Here is a 14,042-nt window from a genome sequence, read left to right on the forward strand (position 1 = left end):
CGAACGTCACTTCCACTTCCGCTTTCCGGAGGAAAGGGAAGATACGGGCTCCGCCTCCCATTGGAGCTTCTGGTTGGTTTAGTCAGTGTGGGGGCTGAGCTCGAGCCTCCAATTGGCGAGCGCGAAAGGGGCGGGGCGGGGCGGGCACGCGGAGAGCTCGCTGGGCCGCGAATTCCGCCCGCGCGGAGAGCCTGCCTCGTATTCTGCGTGGGGGGCTCGGCGCTTCGCTCCAGAGGCCCCAAACGCGAGGAGGCGGGGTCGGGCCCGCTAATCACTAACCCAGAGTCGCCTCAGCGGGGCTCGTGCTGCCGTCCCCTTGGCAGCCGCAAGCACGACGGGAAGGACCAGTTAGCCGCTGAATTCCGGCCAGGACCGCAAGGGGGAAACCTGGAAAGCTGTGGCATTCCCGCGTTTCTCCTGTAGCTCCAGCCTCCCCTCCTCACCCAACAAAGTTAGTAGGCCAGGAGGGCTCCAGAAAGGAAGCCTGGACCCAGACGGCAGAAATGGGGAGTATTCCAAGCCTGGCCAGAGGGCGCCGCCACCTCTTCCCCCCTCTCACAGGCTCTTTTAAGACGCCCAGCTCCCTCCTCACTCGCCTGCCCAGGCCGTGTCTCCCCAAGTTTTTCCACTCCGGAGGACTGCCGGCTTCCTCCGGACACGCACCCGGGCCAGGCAACGCCACCTACTGGCCGTTCGCTTTCTTTCACCGTTCACATTGTCATACAGCCTGCCCGTATCTGAATCACTATACTCTCAAGGAGTGGTGGTGTTCCAAGAAACGACTTTGAACGTGCCTTCATTCTGCTCCAGACTTGTAAATGCCTGTTAGGATCTAGCTGTCAGAACTTATCAGCCACAACCATCTTCCCTATAAGCTACTTTTAGAATATTCAGAGTGGGACAACCCTCAGAAATTAGATCGGGGTCAAGGGGTTGGAGCCATGCCTGTACTAGCTCTTCCTTGAAAAATGTAAATAGTGGTTGTTATCACCAGACTGCCAGGCAAATATCTCTCTGGTCCCTAACCAGCTGCCCCCAGTGCTTAAGCCACAAATGTCCAGCTGCTGAGACCTGCCATCTCTAAAAAGATAAAAACAAGCAACCACTGTTAAAAATACATTTATCATTAAAATATATTACACACAGAGGGAATGCATTATATACAAGTGGGAGGATTTGTTGGCCTGGTAAACTCCACTTGTTTCACCAGAACACCAGTTTCTTCAGCATTTTCATTTTCAAGCCATTGTATTGCCCTTGGAGGCTGAGTGGCCAGTTCCAGAGTTGTTGAGCCATATTTATGAGTGGGAACCTTGACAGGGTTTGCATATGTGTATACACATGTCCTTGAACAGAGCGCTGAAAGCACCTGAAGAGGCTGTGTGGCCTGTTTATCCAGCAGCTTCCATGTACATTCTTTGTATTTGCACCCTCATTCATCCTTCAGGACTCCAAAGTTTGTTCAAATATCTGATCGTGGGGAGCTCGGCCAAAGCTACAGGGAAGGCACTGTATGCCTTAGAAACAGGTTGAGCACAAGGAGTATGGCTGTTTAAACATAAAAAAAAAAATCTGTTAAAAAACTAAAGTTGAACGCTGCATGTCAGTTTTATTGTGGTCGATTTCCCCTCAATGTCTTCACAACTTGCAGCAGCACTGAGTGTGATGGTCATGGTGGAGAGGGCGGTCTGGGCTCAGGAAACAGGCAGCTGCCACTTGGGCTTCCCTGTGGGTTCATGTCCTCTTAGGGCAGCGCTGGAGCTGAAACAGGTGGGGCTGGTAACTGGCTGTCTCAGGCAGAATAGGAGAGGAGAGAGAGAGGCTCGGGGTGAGTGAGGAACTGGTGAACAAATTCTTGAGCCTTCTTCTTTTCTGCCATTTCAAGCTTTTGGTGACCAGCTGGGTTTCGAAGCAGCAGGCTACCAAATATGCTGGCTACATGAAAAAAAAAACACAGAAAACACACAGAATTCAGCAGACGTACTACTTATTCTCATGTTCTAAAGAGTGGGGAGGGGTGCCCCGGTGGCAATAGTTTCTGCTTTAAAATAACTATCTGAGGGTAAACTTTGCCCAGAGCTTGAGGTTTTAGTTCCACTGCAGTGGACTTGGGACCTTCCTCAACCACATTCCTTGTAATGAGTCAGTTTGCAGAGTGCTTTCCACACATCCTTGGCTTACCTAGTATATTATCATCCAAATGATTTTTTGCTGAATTTTTCAGCAATTCTTGCAAAAACGCCATCAAATAGGTGAAGACATTTCTGTGGCACGCAGGAAGGGTAGTAATGACCTGAGAGAGGGAGAATTGATATTTGTCTTTTAGTTCATTCAATCATTTCTCCAGTGCCTGTTATATTCCAGGAATTGAGTATACACGATCCAGGTACATGAGAAAGACTGTGTGTAGAAAACCCTGATCACTCGTCACAGGTGCCAAAAGAGAAGCATAGATCGAGTGCTACATGAATTTAGAGGTCAAATTTCTAACTGCATGTTCTCAAAAGTCAAAAACATCTCAGTTGGGTCTTGAATATAAGTGAAGATTGGACTTGCAGAGGTAAGGACTAGTGCATTTAGGGCAAAAGAAAGTGTAGAAAAAGGCAAGATAGGGAAAACAGTAAGATAAGAGGAGAGAACCCATTGTGAGAAGTCAGTTTTGGTAAGAGCACTACTGTTTGAACAGGCCCTAAGCCTGGAACGGTTGATCAGGCTAGAATTCAAAAAGTGCTCTGGCTGTCTGCATTTCAGAATTGGTGGCAAAGCTTTCACAAAATATATTTCAAAAGAGATTCTGATTCAGAGGGGGTGGGGTAAGGCTCGGGAACCTGTATCGTTAGCATATTTTCTAGATTATTCTGCTCCGGCAGGTTACTTATGTGTATGACTAGGTGAGATCATAAAAAGTCCCAAACACTGGTGTAAGAAAATCCTTATTTGGCGATGAAGAGCCTTTCTGACTAACGGGGACCTGATGAGAACTTTTGAACTCCAAATCTAATGGCAGTACGCAAAACCAATTAGCAGAAGCAGAGCATGAATGCAGGGTCCTGAACCAAGGAAAGTGGAACTAGAATGGAAGAAAGAAGAAGAGTGACAGAGGAAGGGGATCGTACATGTGGAAGGTGAGAAGAGGAGGAGGAAGAAAAGACTCCGTTTTGGGGGCTGAGTCAGTAGAATTATGGTGATGCCATTAAGAGGAAAAGGGACATGAGAGGAAGAATGGGTTTGAGTTTCTCAGGCATTGCATTTGGGGGAATGGCAGCCACTTTGTTCCTGTAGGCCCCATGAGACCCAGGGTTACAATGCTCCATGCTTGCCCTCACCTGTTTACTTGCTGTGAGGTTGCCGGAACACTCCAAGCAGTTGCGGTAGGCGCTGTAACAGATGACAGGCTCTGGTAGGCTCTCCAGGAAGAGCAGCAGGGCTTCAGCCACGGAATGATTGCTAGCAGCTTTGGGCCCATCGTTAAGGAACAGATGACACTGCTGCCATGGTCACCATTAGGAAAAGGCCCGGGAGCCAGCATGTGCCAGAGTGCTGCGTGCCCAGCCAGGCTCTCTGCTCAGCGCTCAGATGCCAGACTGACTTCGTGAAGGGGCCAAGCTGTTAGCTTAGCTGGGCTCTCCTAAATTCCTGACATACTAGTTGCTTAAGGTTGTAAAGTCTTCTCTATGCAAACTTTAAGTAAGAAAAACATGACAGCTGAGGTCACAATGTCTGATTTTGAGCCTTAAAATATCACCCTTTCCTTTCGCTCACTTCTCTTACCCATACGCACACACATACACACGGGCACATGAACATCCGAAAGGATACAGAGGTTATCAATCGTCCCAGTATCTAAACAGTCCCTGATATGATCAAATTCCAACCTCAGGCCTGGCTGCTGAAACAGATCTTCCTGAAAAAGGGAAGAGAGTCACAAAATAATTCTATTCTCAGAAAGGCAGCAATGATTTCCTGACCTAGAAACATAATCACCAGCAGGGTACGGAAAGGGAGAGCATGTTGAGGCTTTTGAAATCACCCCAGTAGACAATGTGACATAGGCTGATATGGCTTATTCATCTCTCAGGCCTTCCAAGTCATGCTCCCACAACAGGTCTTGAGCACAATAGTATATTTATTATGAGAGAATTCCCTGCAGTCCAGTGATTAGGATGCCGTGATTCCATTGCAGGGGGTGCAAGTTTGATCCCTGGTGATCTGAACGAAGGGAAAACTTTAAAGTAGCTATGGTTCCTGCAGTGTTAAGAGGGATTAACAAGAAAGAGGAAACAAAAAACAAAAAACCGAAGAAGATATATCATTTATAAGATGAAGAAAGTTAAAAAGGCACCTCAGTGCTTTCAGAAAATGAGATTATGGCAATAAAGGTATTTCCATGAGCCCTAGGATCCCTTATATTCATTTGTTTTACAAAATGACTCAATGCCCAATAACTGTGAACAGTAACAATGTTATATGTATTGCTCAAAAGTTATACCTGAAAGGAGCTCTATAGAGAAGGTAGACTAGCACAGTCCTTAAGAAGGTGATTTCTATAGATTCCCTGGGTTCAAATCCCGATCCTGCCCATCTGTCAGATCTGGGACCCTGGCCAAATTATTTCACATTTCTGAGCATCTGTTTCCTCATTTGAGAACTACTCTGAGAATAAATGAGGTTGTGCTGCAAAACACTTAGAACAGAATTTGGGACACTGTAATCTCAATAAATCTGAGGGGAAAAGCAGAAAGAGACTATGCTAAGAATGTACACTGCTCTGAAGTGGCAGAGTTGCAGTAGATCAGTTTCTATGGGTCTCCCTGGGCCCCAGACAAACCAGTCAGTGAAACTGACCAATCTGATGGCAGGAAGCTTGCCCAACTCACTCTAGAAATCAGGCGTCCTGACTCAAGGCCTGAGGGTTCCACGGGTCCCCCTGCCCATCTGGCTTGTAAACAAGTGAGCCCCTCCCATTCCTAGAAGCTGGCGAGAGTTCCCGCAAAGGAGAGCAGGCTAACATTCTGAGAAGGTTCCAGACACCTTTCTACCTGGGGGACCGCAGAGGCCCGGGGAGGGAGCATGCTCTGCCGAGAAGGCCCTCCCAGGCTGCTTCCCCTAGGAAGAATCAGATGCTGTATGTCATAGTGGGGCCCCATGTGGGGTGTGGCGTATGAACTTGTCAACCTTCACTCCACGGTGGAAGAGCAGTGTTCCACAGGTTCTGCCGGGGAAAGTGTTTTCTGCCCAAAGTTCTCAGGGCTGATGCTCTTTCCCAAGGCAGCATGACTTCTATCTGGTGTGACTACCTCAGCAACACCTACCTGCTGGATTGCGTTTCGGTACAGGTAATCAACCAATATCCAGAGCTCCTTGGGGATGTCCATGGGTTTCTCCAATTGGCTCCCATTATCTTCAGTCTGGAGTTGCATCAGAGTCTGAAAAGAAATAAAAAGCATGATCAGAAGGTCCACCAATGGAGCTTCCACCAGGCTGGCTTCAGGAGAATGCAGGATATAGGGACAGCAAACCTATGGAAGAAGGCAAGCGTTTTGATGTCCCTAAGCAAACGCTCATCAGGCAAAAATGAAATCAGGTAGCATGATCAAGGTATGAAAAGTGACTCTTGAAAATTGGGAGTGGCTGATTACATCATGAGGAATGCTGGGCTGGAAGAAGCACAAGCTGGAATCAAGATTGCTGGGAGAAATATCAATAATCTCAGATATGCAGAAGACACTACCCTTAAGGCAGAAAGTGAAGAGGAACTCAAAAGCCTCTTGATGAAAGTGAAAGAGGAGAGTGAAAAGGTTGGCTTGAAGCTCAACATTCAGAAAACAAAGATCATGGCATCTAGGTCCCATCGCTTCATGGGAAATAGATGGAAAAACAGTGGAAACAGTGTCAGACTTTATTTTTTTGGGCTCCAAAATCACTGCAGATGGTGATTGCAGCCTTGAAATTAAAAGACGCTTACTCCTTGGAAGGAAAGTTATGACCAACCTTGATAATATATTAAAAAGCAGAGACATTACTTTCCCAACAAAGGTCCGTCTAGTCAAGGCTATGGTTTTTCCCGTGGTCATGTATGGATGTGAGAGTTGGACTGTGAAGAAAGCTGATCGCCGAAGAATCGATGCTTTTGAACTGCGGTGTTGGAGAAGACTCTTGAGAGTCCCTTGGACTGCAAGGAGATCCAACCAGTCCATTCTAAGGGAGATCAATCCTGGGTGTTCATTGGAAGGACTGATGCTAAAGCTGAAACTGCAATACTTTAGCCACCTCATGCGACGAGTTGACTCACTGGAAAAGACTCTGCTGCTGGGAAAGGTTGGGGGTGGGAGGAGAAGGAGACGACCGAGAATGAGATGGCTGGATGGCATCACCAACTCTGTGGACATGAGTTTGAGTGAACTCTGGGAGTTGGTGATGGACAGGGAGGCCTGGCGTGCTGTGATTCATGGGGTCGCAGAGAGTCGGACATGACTGAGCGACTGAACTGAACTGAACTGATGGCAAGCAGTTTCAATGAATCAGGTGAAATATGTAGCATCTTAGAAACAAACATCCTGCCTGTAGCACTTTCACTGTCAGACCAGAAAGATGGTATGGTCTGGTGAAAAAAGAGCACAGGCTTGGGAATCCCAAAACCCAAAAGCAAGGTTGAGGTCCAGGGTTAACTCACCACACAGGCCCATGACAAAAATCACTCCCCTTATTAGGCCTCTGTTTTCATCTATAAAATGGAGAGAATAGAGTTCAGGAGTCCCTAAATTAAAAAATGAAATGAAGGAAAAAGAAAAGCATACCCATTGCCAAAAATCTGTTCCAAACTAGCTCCCCTATATTAGAATTATCCCCATAGGGACTTTTTATTTTTTAATTTTATTGGACTATAGTTGATCAAGATGAGTGCCAAAGAATGGATGTTTGAACTGTGATGTTGGAGAACAGTCTTGAGAGTCCCTTGGACAGCAAGGAGATCCAACCAGTCCATCCTAAAGGAAATCAACCCTGAATATTCATTGGAAGGACTGATGCTAAAGCTAAAGTTCCAATACTTTGGCCACCTGATGCAAAGAACTGACTCATTAGAAAAGACCCTGAAAAAAAAGAAAAAGAAAAAAAATAAATAAAAAAAAGAAAAGACCCTGATGCTGGGAAAGATTGAAGGCAGGAGAAGGGTACGACAGAGGACAAGATGGTTGAATCACATCACCAACTTGATGGACATGAGTCTGAGCAAGCTCTGGGAGTTGGTGATGGACAGGGAAGCCTGGCATGCTGCAGTCCATGGGGTCGCAAAGAGTCAGACACGACTGAGTGACTGAACTGATAGTTGATTTACAATTTGGTGTTTGTTTCAGGTGTACAGCAAAATGATTCAGTTATACATACACATACATTAATTCTTTTTCAGGTTCTTTTCTCATACAGGTTATCACAGAATTTTGAGCAGACTTCCCTGTGCTATATAGTAGGTCCTTATTGGTTATCTATCTTATATATAGAAGTATGTATATGTTAATCCCAAGCTCTTGATTTCTCTCTTCCCACATTTTCCCTTTGGCAACCATAAGTTTGTGTTCAATATCTGTTAAGTCAGCATATGAATCCTTTTAGATCTCAGAAAATTATTTTAGGATAATAAACCAAGTGATGATTAAAACAGGGAATTCCCTGGTGGTCCAGTGGCAGGGACTCCGACCTCTCAATGTTGAGGGCCCAGGTTCAGTCCCTGGTTGGGGAACTAGGGTCCCACAGGCTACGCAGCGCAGCCAAGAAAATAAACAAAACAAAACAAAGGTGAAGAATAAAACAGGAAAATAAATAACTATCATGGGGCAGGGACATGCATTATCTCGGTATCTGTGGATGAATTTCTTTAATATATCATCATGAAGGATCGAAAAACACAGCAAAACATTTCACAATTTTTCCATCAAGAGGTAAAGTCTTGCCCCGTCCTGGACTGTCCTCACAATTTGTTCTGCCACAATGTGGCAGAAGTAGTACAATGTGAGTTTTAGAGCCTGGGCCACTAGCGGCCTTATAGTTTCTGCGCTTAAACTCTTGCCACTACTGAGGGAAGCTCAGGCCAACCTACTGAATGATAAGAGCCCATAGCGAGGCAGAGGCCCAGTGAGCAGCCAACACCAAGAAAGTAAGGGAGGGGCTTCCCCAGTGGCTCAGTGGTAAAGAATCCACCTGCTGATGCAGGAAACACGGCTTCCATCCCTGGTCCATGAGGGTCCCACATGCCGTGGAGCAATGGAGCCCATGCACCACAACTCATGAGCCTGTGACCTAGAGCCTGGGAACCACAACTACTGAACCTGCAAATGGCAATTACTGAGCCTACGTGCCGCAGCTACTGAAGCCCACATGCCCTAGAGCCTGAGCACTGCAACTGGAGAGTAGGCCCCACTCACACTGAGACCCAGAACAGCCAAAAACGAAATAAACAAAGAAAAAATTATTCTAAAAAGAAAAAAAGAGAGGGAGGCCCCCTTGAACCCTCTGGCCAGCACAGTTGCCACTGACCACAAAAATGAGCCTGGGTAAGACCAGCGAAAGAGCTGCACTGGAAACTCACATGAGAAGCAATAACTTGCTATTGTTTCAAACCACAAAAAAGTGTCAGGATATCTGATAAACAGCAGTACATATCTGACAGCATAGGCAAACACTAAGGAGGCTGGAGAATCCTCAGGTCCCTGGGAAGGTAGGCATGAGAACCTCTCACTTGACTGTCTTGGCTGCTACATCCTTCTACATGTTTTCTTGTGACAAGTAACTCACCAGCTCTCTAATGGTTTCTAGTGGCAAGTCCAAAATTGGCTCCTTCATGTAGCACAACGTGTGAATGGGTGATCCGAAGCAGCTTGGCATGTAGTTCCCAGACACAGACAAGAAGTAATCCTTTCCCCTGTCCAAGTGCAAAACCAGAATATCCTCGATTTTGTCTTCACCCGAGTTGAGCTTTGTAGCTGTGGTCTTATTTACAAATAACTCTAATTCAACCTCAATGGCAGAATCTGAAAAAAAAAAAGTAAAAAGTAAAAATGCTGGTTGGTGGGAGGCCAAGAGGAAAGGGGGAGAGAAGACGGGCTGGCAGAGGGTCGGGCATACGGAATTAGGGGAAGGAAATAAGAGGTATCAGCCAACCAGCAAGAATTTACATGCTCAGCACTCAAGAGACTCCTCTGGAGGAGGGCTTGGTGACCCACTCCAGTATCTTGCCTGGAGAAACTCATGGACAGAAAAGCCTGGCAGGCTACAGTCCACAGCGTCTCAAAGAGTTGGACATTACTGAAGAGACTGAGCAGGCACACACACACATACTCAAGAGATGCGAACAAGGAGTTCATGGTCCAAAGGGGAACTGAAAACAGGAAACAAAAACATGAAGAGGTAACTGCGATTAAATTCACGTTCCAGGTAGCACTGCTCAAGCTAGGTTCTACTTCCCTGGTGGCTCAGACAATAAAGCGTTTGCCTACAATGTGAAAGACTGGGGTTCGATCCCTGGATCGGGAGGATCCTCTGGAGAAGGAAATGGCAACCCACTCCAGCATTCTTGCCTGGAAAATCTCATGGACGGAGGAGCCATGTAGGCTACAGTCCATAGGGTTGCAAAGAGTCGGACACAACTGAGCAACTTCTTCACTTCATGCTCAAGCTAGAAATAATTAATAAGAAGGTATGCATCCAGTAGAAAATATAACATGCTATTAGACTGTGAACTGTCCACTTGCTTTTGTTCAGTCACTAAATTGTGTCCAACTCTTGGCGACCCCACGGACTGTAGCACGCCAGGCTCCTCTGTCCTCCACTATTTCCCAGAGTTTGCTCAAATTCATGTCCATTGAGTCGGTGATGCTATCTAACCATCTCATCCTCTGCCATCTCCTTCTTCTTTTGCTTTCAATCTTTCCCATCATCAGGGTCTTTTCCAAGGAGTCAGCTCTTCACATCAGGTTGCCAAAGTACTAGAGCTTCAGCTTCAGCATCAGTCCTTCCAATGAATAGTCAAGACTGTTTTGATCTCCTCGCTGTCCAAAGGACTCTCAAGAGTCTTCTCCAGCATCACAATTTGATGCATCAATTCTTCAGCGTTCAGCCTTCTTTACAGTCCAGCTCTCACATCTGTATATGACATGTGAACTGACCACAAAACAGGCTAACCCCTTTGCCTCAGAGCACAACACAGTGCCAAGGAGAAGCTAGAAGAGAGATACGGGTGGTCGGGCCAGCAATAATTTCTGGATGACCACCCTATTATCTTTGCCACAAGAACTGACAATTAGGAGTTGATTGTAGTGAGACAGAAAGTGAAAGGGTTCTTGTTACAGTCACACCTGCTTCATAGAACTCTTGTGTTTTCTCTGTATGAAATTATAGAACATCCACATGACTGAGAATACTTCTGACGTTGAACTCATGCCCTTTACTATTTTACATTTTATCTACAGATGGATCTCCATCTTGAGAGTCCCTTGGACAGCAAAGAGATCCAACCAGTCCATCCTAAAGGAGATCAGTCCTGAATATTCATTGGAAGGATTGATGCTGAAGCTGAAACTCCAATACTCTGGCCACCTGATGCAAAGAATTGACTCACTGGAAAAGACCAATGAGTCAATGCTGGGAAAGATTGAAGGCAGGAGGAGAAGGGGACGACAGAGGATGAGATGGTTGGATGGCATCATGGACTCAACGGACATGAGTTTGAATACACTCTGGGAGTTGGTGACGGACAGGGAAGCGTGGCGTGCTGCAGTCCACAGGGTTGCAAAGAGTCGGACACGACTGAGCAACTGAACTGAACATCCACAGGGCTTTGAAAAAGTTTCAAGCAAACAGCAAAACATTCAGAAACAAAAAGTTTATTCTAGGAGAATGAGCAAAAGACAGGGTAGGGTGTTCCCCAAATCAGCCACCAGGAAGCCAGGGACAGAGGCCTTACCTGGCAGGAGGAACCCTCGGCTGGGGCTGGCACGCAGCCACTGCTTACAGTAGGACTCTTCGTTAGGCTTGCTGATGAATTCAAACTGACACGGCACTTGTCCATTTCGAATGGTAAAGGACTCTACCTGCAGGTGCATGTACTTCACATTCTGAAAACAGAACTGGGGACAAGCCCAGGACCAGTCAGACCAGTGCCCTCTCCTCAGCAACCTGCCCAACCACCCCAGCTGGGCAATCCTTGCCCTTCCTGGGAAGAAAACGAAGGACCATCTCTTTCAAATCATGCTTTTGCTTTTAAGTATTTACCTGGGAGACCATGGCTGCTAATACTAAAGACCAGTTGTTAGTGTTTAACTCAGAAATCCTAAACTCAAAAAACACAAAAAAATTCCCTAACAGAATCCAAGTTTAAATCTCCTATACCCAAAGACCATACCCAAAATATCCTTCACATTCCACTCCCAAATGTGCAAATGAAGCTCCTCCTTCTCTGCAGCTGGACATCTAGGACATTAAAAATGCCCTCACCATAAATCCTCATTTAATTGACTTTTTACTGTCAATTCTGAATGATCTATGCTGTGGCACTGCTCTGAAAAATCTTAGGCCCTAATTTGACTTCTCCCAGTGCCTGTTACTTTTCCATACTGCCTTCCCTCTCATCAACTCACAGGTACCCCACATTTTGGACTCAATCTCAAAGCAAAGCATCTGTAGGAAGACAAACCCAGGGCAAGAATGCACACAGCTATACTAAGATCAAATGAAACACATTTTGGATCCTCTGTGACTTATTTAACTTCTAGAGGGCCCATGTATGGGTAAAATATAGGAGCCACAAAAGGTTACAGACTTTTGGTTTAAAAGATCAAGAGGTGAACCAAATCTAAACCAACACCTCCTCTCCTGTCAGCTGGCATCATCAGCCTCACTTTGTCTAGAAAAAACCGATCAAGGAAGACTATAGAGTGCAGGAACCTGACAGGTGCCCCTTCAAGTTCTGAGTCCTAGCAGATAAGATTTATGTTCTACAAAGAGAAGAGCCAGATGTGTTATCACATCCTTTCTACCTCTCGCTTGGAGAGGGACACGGAAGGGATATTGGCATTTTCCATCTTATCCAGGGAGCGAACAATCTCCTCCAGAGTTTTCCGATACAGCTCTTCATTGATGACCCTCACCTGGAAGGGAAACAGCAGAGACTTAGTGCCTTGGCTTCCATCCACTTTCTCTTTTTCAGGGTCCCCAATCTCCAGAATCTAATGCCTGATAGTCCGAGGTGGAGCTGATGTAATAACAATAGAAATAAAGTACACAGTAAATGTAACATGTTTGAATCATCCCCAAACCATCCCCCTCTCTTCTCTATCCATGGAAAAACTGTCTTCCATAAAACCGGTCCCTGGTGCCAAAAAGGCTGGTGACTGCTGCTTTTAGAGGACATTCACAGCCTTGGGAAATAGCAGTTGATAGCAACGCAGAAAGTGAATACTAAACAGATTTAATTAATGAACAAAGAAGCCAATTAACAATAGATGTAGAAGGGTCCCCCAGAGGCAAAGCCTCTCGTAAAATCAACTGCTTCCTGATTAGCAGAAAAAAAGAAATGGGAGTGAAAGCTGGGTGGGCAGTTCTGCAGGGTCTGAGGCCCAGGGCAGAGAGACGCCCTTGCCTGTCTCTGCTATGCTTGTTGCTGCCCAGGCAGGAGCTTCTCCAGGGCTTTGAGTCAAAGCAGAATTTCACAGGCTTTTTAAACCTGTGCTCCATCAGCCAAGAAGTTTTTGTCAGGCTTTCCCTCCTATATTTTGAATTACAATTCTTGTCATCTTCCAATAATAAAACCTTAGTTATAACATTCATTAGGCTTTTTTCAAACCACCCTCACCCTTGTGGATTCTGAGGCACCTCTGCCTGCACCCTTGAGAACTGATAATGTACAAAGAAACACAGAAGTCAAGGAAGAGGAGATACAAGTGGAATTACATAAATAAAAAGATTTTAAAAAAAAAGATGTTTACTATAAGTCAACGATACTTCGACAAAAAAAAAAAAGAAACAGGAAAAAAAAAAAGGTGTTCAGCTTCACTAGTAATCAGGGAAATATAATCTAAAAGAATGGAGTGTCTTTCTCATTTGGCTCACTGGATTGGTAGAAATTTAAAAGATTGCTGAAACCCAGTATTAGCCAGGCTGTGGGAAAAGAAGCTCATCCATGGCTGGCAGAAGAGTAAAATGGTAAGGATGCTGGAAGGACAATTTTATAGGTTCAGATAGATATGGAATACATTTTTCTCTGAACCACTAATTTCACCTCTAGGAATTTCATTCTACAGAAATGTTCACATTGACACACAAAGACATATGTGAAGGTTGGCCACTATAGCAATGTATATCACAGCACCATCCTGGGAACACTGAAATGATCAATACAAACACGGTTCATCCACACCATGAAATATGTTACAGCCCTTAAAAATGATGAAGAGGGAGCTCTACCTTTACCGACAGGAAAAGATCTCCTAAAAAATAGCCAGTGGCAGGGAAAAGATGTTCGCAGAACCATGGGTGTAATATATTTCTTTTACAAAAAGGGAGAAACTTCCTCTATGTTATATATAGAATACGGACACACTTGCATAGAAAAAGGTCTGGAAAGAAACAGTCCAAAGAGCAAAGGGGAACTTCCATGTACGTAGAGACATAAAGTAGAAATCTACAAAACGGTTATGAATTAAATTTGAAATAAGACCATTTTTAAAAGGAGCTTCCTCGCACTCAAGGTGGGAGGAGGAGACCAGAAAGACAAAAGTGGTCTCAGATGTGGGGACCAATTCCCCAGAGGACGAGAGCGACTGGTCCCAGCTGCCCACCTACCCCTATGTCAAACACTGAGCTGACGGGCTTGTGGTCGCTGGTCTTTAGGGCCATGTGGCTCTGGTAGCTCAGCTGAGTGATGTTCTTCCCTTTCCAGAGGACCCGGTCACACCAGGCAGGAGCACGACACTTCTCGCTGAAACGCAAAGCCCACAATGAAAGCCCTCTGAGGCACAGCGGCGCCTAATGCCTGGGGCAGGTGTATCCTG

General features: G+C 45.7%; 1 protein-coding gene across 3 annotated transcripts in view; it reads right to left on the bottom strand.

The window, feature by feature from the left end:
- Positions 1–1,103: 1,103 nt before the first annotated feature.
- The window catches only part of INPP5B (inositol polyphosphate-5-phosphatase B), a 51,797-nt gene continuing 38,858 nt past the window's right edge, over positions 1,104–14,042 (bottom strand). For all 3 annotated transcript variants that reach the window (XM_055402123.2, XM_088835148.1, XM_055402126.2), the window contains 9 exons: positions 13,834–13,969; positions 12,030–12,140; positions 10,958–11,120; positions 8,791–9,026; positions 5,313–5,426; positions 3,820–3,904; positions 3,327–3,454; positions 2,182–2,293; positions 1,104–1,935 (listed from right to left, as the gene is read on the bottom strand). In XM_055402123.2, coding sequence (XP_055258098.2) covers positions 1,793–1,935; positions 2,182–2,293; positions 3,327–3,454; positions 3,820–3,904; positions 5,313–5,426; positions 8,791–9,026; positions 10,958–11,120; positions 12,030–12,140; positions 13,834–13,969 — 1,228 coding nt within the window. In that variant the 3' untranslated portion in view covers positions 1,104–1,792. The remainder of the gene's footprint in view (positions 1,936–2,181; positions 2,294–3,326; positions 3,455–3,819; positions 3,905–5,312; positions 5,427–8,790; positions 9,027–10,957; positions 11,121–12,029; positions 12,141–13,833; positions 13,970–14,042) is intronic.

Source organism: Moschus berezovskii, chromosome 4 (assembly GCF_049115385.1).
Source record: "Moschus berezovskii isolate FMDL1 chromosome 4, NW_MosBer_1.0, whole genome shotgun sequence".
NCBI classification, from domain to species: domain Eukaryota; kingdom Metazoa; phylum Chordata; class Mammalia; order Artiodactyla; family Moschidae; genus Moschus; species Moschus berezovskii.